A 12540-nucleotide genomic window follows, 5' to 3' on the forward strand; every position below is an offset into this window, starting at 1 on the left:
AATGTGTCTGGAGATCCTGACTGGCCCCCTTCCCTTCCCATCTTCCATTGCGCACGTTCAGGCTCAGCCGAGCAGCGGAGCAGGCAGCTTGCAGCGGCTGGAACACGAACAAGTGGTGATTTTTCACAGAAATAAGATGGTCGGTGAGCAATAATACCCTGAATTCTAAATCTGTTGATATTTTAATGTTATCGTTTACTGGAAAATTGTACTTTAAAAATATTTCGAGTGACGGAGCATTCGGCTGAAAGAATTGGAATGCTTTGTGCTGGCAATGAGAGAAAATAAACGATTCTGGCTGCTCAGATGGTCACTGTTATATTGTGTCTACGTCTTCGGTCAAATATCTGGAGAGATTCGCTACTCAATTCCTGAGGAGCTTCAATTGGGCGCCTTTGTTGGGAATATCGCAGATGATTTGGGTTTAGACCTACAGGAGCTCAAAGCTCGCAGCTTTCGGATTGTGCCTGGTCACAAGAAACAATATTTCGACATAAATCTGAACAATGGAAATTTATTTGTGAAGGAAAACATTGACAGAGAAAACCTCTGCGGACCGAGTGCGACGTGCCTGTTGTCTTTAGAAACAGTGATGGAAAACCCTTTCCGTCTCCACGATGTTGAGGTGGAGATTCTGGATGTAAATGATAATGCTCCGACATTTCCAAAAAATCAGTTCCGCCTCGAAATCTCCGAGGCGGCCGCACCGGGAACCCGGTATCCACTTGAATCTGCGCACGACCCAGACGTAGGAAGCAACTCGCTGCAATCGTACCAGCTCCTGACAGATGAAAACTTTGTTTTAAATGTTGAGAGTCGAAATGCGAATGAAAATATGCCAGTGTTAGTTTTGAAAAGGTCGCTGGATAGAGAAGCAGTGTCACATCACAGGTTAGTGCTGATTGCCAAAGACGCAGGAGTCCCTGAGCGGTCAGGAACGGCTCAGATCACAATCAGTGTACAAGATGCGAACGACAACACCCCTGTATTCGCCAAACCAGTATACAACGTCAGCCTTTTAGAAAATGTAAGCAAAGGTACATTGGTGTACAAACTAAATGCTACTGACTTGGACGATGGATCAAATGGAGAGATTCTATATTCTTTCACGAGCCATACAAGCGTCAGAGTCCGTGAATTGTTTAGTCTGGATTCCAAAACTGGTGAAATCAGAATCAGAGGGAATTTAAACTATGAGGAAAACAATCTCTTTGAGATTAATGTACAAGCAATGGACAATGGACCTTATGCAGTCCCTGCCTATTGCCATGTGCTGGTTCATGTTTTGGATATCAATGATAACGCCCCAGAGGTGACTGTTGCTACATTGTTCAGTCCAGTACCCGAAGACTCAGTGCCCGGGACAGTTGTAGCTCTGATCAGTGCAACAGACAAAGATTCAGGAGAAAATGGGCGGGTAGAATGTCAAGTCACCGAAAACCTCCCCTTTGAACTAGATTCATCGTCCAAGAAATATTTAACATTGCGGACAAAACAGATACTTGATCGTGAAAATGTCTCCAGGTATGAAGTCGCAGTTCTGTGCAGTGATTCAGGATCTCCTCCTCTCACATCTAAGAAAGCCATCCTGGTGGAAGTCGCGGATATAAATGACAATGCGCCTCGCTTTTCGCAACCTTTATATACAGCTTATGTGACGGAGAACAATGTTATTGGATCGTCTATATTTTCGATGACAGCTTTTGATCCAGATTTAAACCAGAACTCTCGACTAAACTATTCCATCCAACGCACACAAGTTCAGGGCGAGTCAATATTTAGTTATGTCCAAATTAATTCAGAAAAAGGAACTATAATTTCTCAAAAGTCGTTTGACTATGAGAGACTGAAAAATTTTCAGATACAAGTTCAGGTTAGGGACTCTGGAGTCCCATCACTTTCTAGTACCGTCTCTGTAGAGGTAGTAATACTTGATCAGAATGATAATGCCCCTGTGATCGTCCATCCATTGCCTGACTATGGATCGGTAGTAACAGAGACTGTATCTCGATTCGCAGAACCAGGCTATCTAGTTGCCAAGGTGTCGGCCACAGATGCCGACTCTGGTCAGAACGCACGTCTCTCTTACCAGGTTCTCCAGTCTACTGACCCGGGACTGTTTACTATTTCACCTGATACAGGTGAAATTTGGACCATCCGTGGCATTAGGGGCACAGATGCTACGAAGCAAAGGTTGGTTATTGGTGCAAAGGACAATGGTTCACCGCCGCTTTCAGCTACAATGACAATCATCTTATCACTGACGGACGGTGATACTGAAATGCTTTCTGACGTGAGCAGTTTGTCAGAAGATCGCGGCTCCTTTAATGACGCCAGCCTTTATTTAGTTATATCTTTAGGCATGGTATCATCTCTTTTCCTCGTCGTTTTAATTGTCCTGGCTATTAAGGTTCATAAAAACAGGAACCGGTTTGGAGCCCATGTCGGTTACCTGGACACCTGTTGTTGTTTCGAAGACCGGTATTCCCTGAATGGAATTCAAAAGGCCAGCAGAAATCTGGAACTTGGTCCCAACTATGTCGAGGTTTTCGGGGGAGATCCACTTTCACAAAGCTTCCGCTATGACACGTGTTCGGCTTCAAGTACGGTTAAGAGGGATACAAAGTTCCCCGACATCTACAGGTCATCCGCATGCAAGAAACACGTACCGACCGGGAATGACGAATTTCTCCATAATTCACGCATCCGGAGCTCCGAAAATAGTGAGGTGACGTACATCTGCGAAGAAAATATTTTGAGTTTCTTTCTTGTTTTCCAGGCACCCGTTGAAAGTTTGCAACGCAATGCTGGCCTTTAAGCAGTTGTTGCAGAGAAAAGGCAGATCTATCAATTATCTTGCACCTGAACTTATTTTGCTATTTCTGTCCTTAATAATTACGGCTAATCAATGCGCCGTTGATAAAAATAGAGAAGTCTAGGCGAAGTGTCAAGGGTCATAATGCAAAATAGTAGCTTAGAGTAAATTATCGGGAAAGGTTGAGTATTACAATTCCCATTGATTTTACCTGAGAAGTCTCAAAATCCCAAAGGATAACGTGAAACACTGTTTTTTAGTGGTGCATTTTTGTTTGGAGCAACATGAGGAACCATTTACAACGCAGTGAGGAACCAATACAGTCGTTATTTCAATAATCAATATATAATGCTTATTAAAGTAAAATAAAAACACAACAAGACTGATATACACCATGTGGCAAATGGAGTTTAATGCAGAAAAGTGTGAGGTGATTCATTTTGGAAGGAATAACAGGAAGACAGAGTACTGGGCTAATGGTAAGATTCTTGGCAGTGTGGGTGAGCAGAGAAATCTCGGTGTCCATGTACATAGATCCCTGAAAGTTGCCACCCAGGTTGAGAGGGTTGTTAAGAAGGCATACGGTTAGCTTTTCTGGGTAGAGGGATTGAGTTTCGGAGCCATGAGGTCATGTTGCAGCTGTACAAAACTCTGGTGCGGCCGCATTTGGAGTATTGCGTGCAATTCTGGTCGCCGCATTATAGGAAGGAGGTGGAAGCATTGGAAAGGGTGCAGCGGAGATTTACCAGAATGTTGCCTGGTATGGAGGGAAGATCTTATGAGGAAAGGCTGAGGGACTTGAGGCTGTTTTCGTTAGAGAGAAGAAGGTTAAGAGCTGACTTAATTGAGGCATACAAGATGATCAGAGGATTGGATAGGGTGGACAGTGAGAGCCTGTTTCCTCGGATGGTGATGTCTAGCACGAGGGGACATAGCTTTAAATTGAGGGGAGATAGATATAAGACAGATGTCAGAGGTAGGTTCTTTACTCAGAGAGTAGTAAGGGCGTGGAATGCCCTGCCTGCAACAGTAGTGGACTCGCCAACACTAAGGGCATTCAAATGGTCATTGGATAGACATATGGACGATAAGGGAATAGTGTAGATGGGCTTTAGAGTGGTTTCACAGGTCGGCGCAACATCGAGGGCCGAAGGGCCTGTACTGCGCTGTAGTGTTCTATGTTCTATGACACTGGGGTATATGAATAACTAAAGGCACCGTTGTGTCTTCAGTTACCTCTTTTTCCCCAAATATGCTAATGTTCACTGACCTCGCTTGACACACCCCTTTTCCCAAAGAACATCCAATTTCAAGAACTCTATAGCAAAAATCCAATTAATAGCTAACATACAATAGCGCGTAATTGACCAAGTCCGGGAAAACGTCGCTTCCTCGTTCAGCGAAGGCACAAAATGGCGTCTTTTGGAGGAGCGTCTCTGCAATATGCTGTGGCTTTAAATGTTAGCTGGAACAGGCCTCCGTGGCTCGGATGACTGTTGGAACTGACTTGTCTGGCTGTTGGGTGGCAACTACTCTACGGCTCCAATGAGGTGTGTGTGTGTGGGGGGGGGGGGGGGGGGGGGGGGGGGTGGCAATAGTTATATTGTTCAATCTCTTTGGTATTCCCCTCTGTGTATTCTGTTGTCTACCTCTTTCAAATGCTTTGCCTTTAGAAGATACCTTCTGTATAGCCACTGATCTCTGGTGAACAATGTTATTGATTTTTTGGAATTCAGTGACTCTCGACTCCTACAAATCTTGTTTCTGGGCAAATCGCACCTCATTAGCCATCCATGCCTGTTAGGCTTGTTACTTGTTTGTTATTTTATTTTCATCTCAACTTCATCCTTAATCTCGTTAACACCCACATTCCTGGAATGGCAGAAGTCAAATATTAGCAAACAAAAAGTGCCCAGATTCAGCAAGCGGAAATTACAATGGCAGAGTGTCTGAAACAATCAACCTTTCACTCTTTGAGATTTTGCATGACCATGATGATTCACTTGGTCTGAATCAGAACGAAGAACTATTCGTAGTTTTAAACGTGGAGTTGAAAAGAAGTACAGAAACATAGGAAATTGAAGCAAAAGTAGGCCATTTGGCCCTTTGAGCTACATAACCTGTTCCCACTTTCCCCCCAATCCTTTGATCCGTTTTTTCCAGAGGAGCTATAACAAACTCTTTGGAAACATACAATGTTTTGACCTCAATTGATTTCTCTGGTAGTAATGTCATAGGCTCACCACTCTATGGGTGAAAAAAGGTCTGCCTAAATTGATTACCCCGTATTCTTAGACTGTGACCCCCCTATCTCTCAGTTTTGGACTCCCTGCCATAATGAACATCCTTCCTGTGTGTACCCTGGCTAGCCCTGTTAGAATTTTGTGGGTTTCTATGAAATCTGCCCTTATTCGTAGAAACCACAAAGCCCATAAAGACCAGAGACGAATTTAGGCACAGAAGGAGGTTATTCGTCCCATCTTGTCCATGCAATCCCGAAGATACCTAAATGTCCTTTTTAATCCCACCTTCCTGTACTAGCTCCACAGCCCTGTAGCTTAAGCAGTTAAGGTGCAGATCCAGGTACGTTTTTAAATAGTTTAGGTTCCCTACCATCACCACCAAAGAGAGCATCCCATATGCTTTTTTGACAACCTTGTCCGCTTGAACCACTGCCTATAGGGACCTGTGTACTGGTACGCCAAGACCTGTCACTTCATCTACCCCTCTTAGTATATTCCCATTTATTCTGTACTCCCTATAACTTGTAAATTCCCGAAATGTATTCCCTCACTCTTCTCTGTGTTAAATTCCATCTGTGACTTTATTACTCACACCAACAACCCATCTATATCATTTTGGAGATTATGGCTATCCTCTACACTGTCCACCACTCAGCCAATGTTTGTGCCGTCTGTGAATTTCCGAATCTCGCCCCCCCCCCCCCCCCGCCCCCACGTTCAAATCCAAATCGCTAATATACAACACGAACAGTGAGGGTCCCAGCACTGAACCCTGTGGAAAACCACTTGAAATAATTTTGCACTTACAAGAGCAGCCATCGACCAAATCATACTTTGTTTCCCGATACTGGGCCAACGTTTTGTCCAGTTTGCCTCATTGCCCTGTATCCCATGGGCTTTTACTTTTTTGAATCTGCCATGTAGGACTTTGTCAAGCGCCTTGCTAAAATCTATATACACATCCTCTGCCCTACCTCCATCAACGCTTATGTCACTGCCTCAAAGCATCAATAACATTTGTGAAACAACTTTTTTTATTAAATCCTCGTTGACTACCCCTGATTAGTCCGTGCCTTTCTATGCGATACGTAATGCTACCTCTCAGGGTTGATTCTGCTAATTTGCCCATCACTGACGTAAGAGTAACTGGCCTATCGTTTGGCATTTCCTTCAATTCCTTTTCAATTAATGGAACCATATTTGCATTTCTTCAGTCCTCTTGTACCTCCCCTGTATCTAGCGAGGATTGAAAAATCATCCTTAGATTATCTACTATGTCCTCCCTGACCTCCTTCAGTAGCCTCAGAAACATCTGGCCCTGGAGACTTGCCAACTTTCCAGGATTCCACCCCTTTAGGTACTTCCTTTCTCTTTAAGATTATCCCATGCAATATCTCACAGTGTTCCTCCTGGACTACTATATCGGTATCATCCATTTCCTTTATACACACAGAAAGAAAAAGAAAGATTAAAACCCTTTCGACAGCCTCTACACAAGTTCTCTTCTTCATCTCCGTAAATTCCACGTTTTCCTTAACTAATCGTTTACCATTAATATATTGGTAACACATCTTTGGGATTTGTTTGACAATACTTTTTTTTATTGTTTTTTACTGGGCTTTTGAACAAAGTATATTTACAGTTATGTGCACAGAACAAAATAAAAATATATGGAAGAGAAGAGAGAAAAAAACTGGTATGATATTGTGCACTAGCTCAACAACAGCAAATCTGTACGCTGAGCAATATTATTTTTAACAAATAAGTAGGCACCTATCTGTGGGAGGCGGAAAAACTGGGGAGGTACATATACATTTGGGTGCCGGAGAAACAATTGCATTAGTTATGTCCAATACAGAGAGGGCAATACGAGAATGGATCTGGTGTTGGTGTTGTTACTAGTTTCTCCCGGATGGTTTTCGCTGCCGATGTCGTCGCGCACTCACCTCCGCTTCGGCAGTTCGTCACATCTTTCGCCCATATTTTCCTTGCTCTCTGTTACTGTATTTGCCAAATTTGTTGTCGTTTGACGATGTTTTTATTGACAATTGTTTGGCAATGCTTGCTGCTCTTTTTTCATGCCCTCTCTTTAACATTCTTATTTCCTTTTTGAATTTGTCCCTGCACTTCACGTACTTGTCTAGGCTGCCTGTAGTATCCGAAACAAGGGAAAAGAGCTTGTTGCGCACATTGACATTGGCTGGTACGATGTTGTGAGCACCACAGACAAGTGGCTGCAAGGAGATCAGGGCTCAATATCCAAGATCTAAATATCCAAGGATATATGTCCTGTCGAAAGGGTAGGCATATAGGTAGAAGGGCGGGGTTGCATTGTTAGTCAGGAATTAAATTATATGTAATGAGGTAGACCTGATTAGGGAATTTGAGGTGAAGGAACCCTTCGGGGGCAGTGACCACAATATGACAGAATTTACCCTGCACTTTGAGAGGGAGAGGCTTGAATCAGATGTAACGGTATTACAATTAACTAAAGGTAACTACAAAGACATGAGGGAGGATCTGGACAAAGTTGGTTGGAAGGGGAGCCTCGTAGGGAAGACATTAGAACAGCACTGACCGGGATTTTGGGGGGTTATTCTGGAGGCAGAACAGAAATTCATCTCAAGGTGTCGGAAACAGGCTAACGAGAGGACGAGGCATCCTTGGCTGACGAAGGAAGTCAAGGACAGCATAAAACCAAAAGAAAAAACATACAAGGTGGCGAGGATTAGTGGGAATCCAAAGGATTGGGAAGCCTTTAAAAGCGAGCAGAGGTTAACTATAAAGAAACAAGTAGGGAGGAGATGAAATATCAGTGTAAGCTAGCTAATAATATAAAAGAAGACAGCAAGAGTTTTCTTTCAATATACAAAAGGTAAGAGAGAGCAAATAATAGACATTGCGCCACTGGAAAATGAGGCTGGCGAAGTATTAATAGAAACAAAGAAATGACAGAGGAACTGACTAGTGACTCGTCAGTCTTCACGGTGGAAGACACCAGTGGGGTACCAAAATTTCAGGAGAATCACGGGGAAGCGGGGAGTGTAGTGGCCATCACTAAGGAGAAGGTTCAGTGGAATCCGAAATGTCTAAGTTGGACAAATCACCTGAACCGAACGGTTAATTGTCCAGCACCTTTCACAACTACATGTGGCATTACTGCATCGCTGAGATCTGATCCATTGGTTGCGAAATGGCTCTGAATAACATTTGTCCCTTATGCTATTTGGAACGCAAATAATCCTTGTGTTGTAGCTGCACCAGTTTAAATCCTCATTTTAGGGCGTCTCTTGTTGCTACTGGCCCGCCCCCCGCTCTCTTCATTGAACCAGGCGTGTTCCCCTCGCCTGGTGGTAATCGCACAGTGGGGGTTATACCGGGCCATGAGGTTACAAATTGTGGCTGAGTCCATTACTTCTGCTGATGGCTGAATGTGACTCATTGTTGTCCAATCTCTATTCGCTAGATCTGTGAGAAACATAGCATATTCCCCGCGGTGGTAGCGCCACAGAGCACACGGGAGGATAGCCTCAATATGAAGGGTATATCCTCCTCACAAAAATTGTGGTGGTCACTCATACTGATACTAGATCCATCTGCGGCAGGTGGTTGGTGAGAATGAGGTCTATTCTGTTTTTCCCTCGTGTTTGTTGCTTTCAGCCCCAGGCTATCAGCTAGCCCATTTAGGACTCGGCCAGCCCAGCCTCCAATGGTGCTACCGACAGACAATGCAGTCCCCCACCAAAGTACATTCTGTGCTATTTCCACCCTTACTGTGTCGAGTTTGCACGCTTTCCCCCTGGCTACGTGGGTTTCCTCTGGGTACTCCGGTTTCTTTACACTGTCAAAAGACGTGCAGGTTAGGTGGATGGCCCATCGTAAAAATAATGCCCCTTAGTGTCTAGGGATGTACAGGTTCGGGAAGAATTGGGTGGTGGAGTGGGCCTAGGTATGGTGCTCTTTCACAGAGTCGGTACATAGCCAATCGGCAGAATGGCCTCCTTCTGCACATCAGAGATTATGTGATTCTCTGAATACTAATCAGCTTTGGACCCTCGAAGCTGGAAACAACACAGCGCAGTGGAACAGTACCAATTTACAATTGTGTTATTTTAGATTCATTCAAGGGATGTGGCTTCGCTGGCTAGGCCAGCATTCATCGTCCGCCCCGAATTGCCTTTGAGAAGGTGGTTCTGACCTGCATCCTTGAACCGCTTCAGTCGATGTGGTCGGGTGCCCACCGTACTTTAATGCAGAATTTCGACCAAGCGTGAGCGATGTATATCTGGATGGGGTGGTTTAGACTGTGGGTTGTTGGTGGAAGGAGTGAACCTTTGTGGAAGGGGTTCCAATCAAGCTTAACTCACATAAACCTCTTATGGTCAGGAAAATGCATTAATTCCTACAAATGAGGTAGCATCAACATCCTAAAAAGTAAATATGTTACTTCGCTGTACCACCTATTCTCTCATAACTTACTTTCAGAGCTTTATTGAATAATATTTCAACACAGTCAGAGAAAACTTTAAAATAATATACTTATCTTTTTGAATACAAGGCAATAAACCAGGAAAAGCGATTGCAAGGCAAGCCAGTTGTGACTTAGTTGGTTGAATTTGGAAGTCTACTTCACTAAAGACTTACAGAAATGAGGCGGGAGATCATTACAATGAGTGGTTGCAATTACGCACTGCTCTGTATATTACAAAACGGAATGACGAGTTCTTTAATGTTGCATACGCCATTTTTCGGGCGTGAATATAATATTTCGGGTATAATATAAGAAATGTTCGTCTTAGCATTAGTAATTTGAGGAAGTTTCAACGCTGTTTTGAGGAATAATGACGTAATACAACTTATTAACTTGCAACTGGAACGCGCTCTGAGATTTATCACACAAGCACTACCGCTAGCTCCCTGTTTTTCCCCAAATCTTGCCACAAGTGTCTGAAGAAAGGCAGCAAATCAAACCGTGCCCGAGCATCTTAAGAGCTAGCTATTAATGATGGTATTCCGAACAGCACAAAATGGCACTTTTAGTCCAAGAATCGCAGCTGGTTAACAGCTGGATCTCTGGAAACTTCAGAGTTCTCACTGAAATGTACGTGCAAATGGCGTGGGAAGCGACGCATTAGGAACTGACCATGCACCAGGAAATCACCAAACGTAATAATGTCACGTTAAATATGGATCACTGCGTCACAACTTCATTACGGCCCTGAAACCATTTGCTAGTTAAATGCGACATGAAGGATTGCCTGGCCCATCAAGCAAAGAAGCATGGTGTGAACCATTCCTCACTTAGATCCACTGGTGGAGGAAGAGGCTGGCATCAGCCTGAAGCACAGAGCTCCTCGTGAATTGATGGTCCACATTTCGTATTTTCACTATTTTCTCAGCAGAAGGACAGGAAATATGGCTGAATGATGACGACTATGGAAGGCCCTTTTACGAGGAATGTAACATAGAACATAAAGCATACAGTGCAGAAGGAGGCCATTTATCCCATCGAGTTTGCACCGACCCACTTCAGCCCTCACTTCCACCATATCCTTTGTAACCCAATAACCCCTCCTAACCTTTTTGGACACTAAGGGCATTTTATCATGGCCAATCCACCTACCCTGCACGTCCTTGGACTGTGGGAGGAAACCGGAGCACCCTGAGGAAGCCCACACAGACACGGGGAGAACGTGCAGATTCCGCACAGACGGTGACCAAGCAGGGAATCGAACCTGGGTTACTGGAGCTGTGAAGCCACAGCGCTAACCACTATGCTATCGTGCTGCCCATATGCAGACTGGAAAGTGCAAAGTGATAACTTCTACGGTTGACGCTTCTTTGCTGTTTATGGATAATCTTTGCATTTGAAAAGCTGCGACTGGGTGCATTTGCTGGGGCTATTGTGGTAGATGATGATCTCGATGTTCAACACTCCTCAATTAACATTGTTCAGATTGCATTTGGCCGGAGAGTTTAAACAATGAAATATCTGTGGCGCGATACACTGGATACACACCGCCACGTTACTAATCCATTAAAAAGGTGGGAATGTAATGTCCGTCACTCCCTGCCGACCGACTGTGGAGATTTGATATATTTTGTCAATTTGCCACAAAATCCTTTCAGTGTGGAAATCTACCTGTTGGTCACGACATAGAAGTCTCCGCTCCTTCTCCCCCACCACCCCCCCCCCCCCCCCCCCCCTGCGCCCCTCCCGCCGCAAACTTGACAGCATGATTGGCCCGGACACTGGAAGCAAATCCCTACCAGCTTGTTATCCTGGGATACTTAATCCTCGATCAACATGCTGGTAGTGGCGATGCAAAATTACGTGTCTTCACTCTAGATAACTTCTTGGATCAAGTAAAATAATCGTGGCAAAACGTAGCCCGATTCAACAGAAATAGTGGTGTGTCTGAAAGGCAATTGTTTGCCTTGTTTCTGACTGCCAATGTGAATCGCAGTATAGGGTATTGGTTAATAATGCCAGCCTGTTGGAAAATAAGTCCAGCCGCGCTCTGGTCATTCATCTGAACTTTATTGACTTCAACAACCTTTCCAATGAACGATAGTGTACCTTCCGGCAAACACGCATCTGGTATAGTCTGCGAGTTAGGTGGTGATTGAGCTCCTCAAGCTTATTCCGCTTTCAAATGACTTTACTCATTTACTCGACGGAGCTCAATATCACTTATCTAACATAAACTTGACAAAGTCAGTCTTAAAAGCGGCATTTGTACAGAAACAGGAGCTTTTGCTATGGCGGCACGGTAGCACAGTGGTTAGCACTGTTGCTTCATAGCAACAGCGTCCCAGGTTCGATCCCGGCTTGGGTCACTGTCTGTGCGGAGTCTGCACGTTCTCCCCGTGTCTGCGTGGGTTTCTTCTGGGTGCTGTGGTCCCCCCCCCCCCCCCCCCCCCCCCCCCCCCCCCCCCCCCCACACACACAAGCCTGAAAGACGCACTGTTAGTTAATTTGGACATTCTTAATTCTCCCTCAGAGTGCCAGAACAGCCGCCGGAGTGTGGCGACTAGGGGCTTCATTGCAGTGTTAATGTAAGCCTACTTGTGAAAATAGAGGTTATATTTTTAAAATGCTAAGTCCTAACTTTACCATTCTGTACTGGTAAGCATTTGCTCCACCAGATTATCATCAGTATTTAGTCAAATAAAACCTTCGCATTAATGACATGTTAATAGTGTGACAACTTTCCATACCGATTGCAACAAGTGTGAATTAATAGTGTGATTACTGCGAAGCAGATTTGTCAACAAGTTTGAAGATTAAGTTTTTGATCTTAGTTTTAAGCAACATAGTTATGATTCTGAAAATCCTCCTTAAATATGAAGCACTTCGTGACATGATTGAGGCTACATACTGATGTGCACTAATATGAAAGGATATATTGGAAAAGGAATATGATCCACACAGATATTAAAAGCATTACTTAGTTGAATTTTTGATGTATTTGATTTTAG

The 12540-nt window shown here is 44.1% G+C and overlaps 1 protein-coding gene across 1 annotated transcript; it reads left to right on the forward strand.

Moving 5' to 3' along the window:
- Positions 1–274: 274 nt before the first annotated feature.
- On the forward strand, positions 275–2818 carry LOC140427418 (protocadherin-10-like). The gene has a single exon (XM_072512952.1). It carries the CDS (start codon positions 275–277, stop codon positions 2816–2818), a length of 2544 nt encoding a protein of 847 aa, XP_072369053.1.
- Positions 2819–12540: the final 9722 nt, after the last annotated feature.

The sequence above is a fragment of the Scyliorhinus torazame genome, chromosome 7 (assembly GCF_047496885.1).
Source record: "Scyliorhinus torazame isolate Kashiwa2021f chromosome 7, sScyTor2.1, whole genome shotgun sequence".
NCBI lineage: Eukaryota > Metazoa > Chordata > Chondrichthyes > Carcharhiniformes > Scyliorhinidae > Scyliorhinus > Scyliorhinus torazame.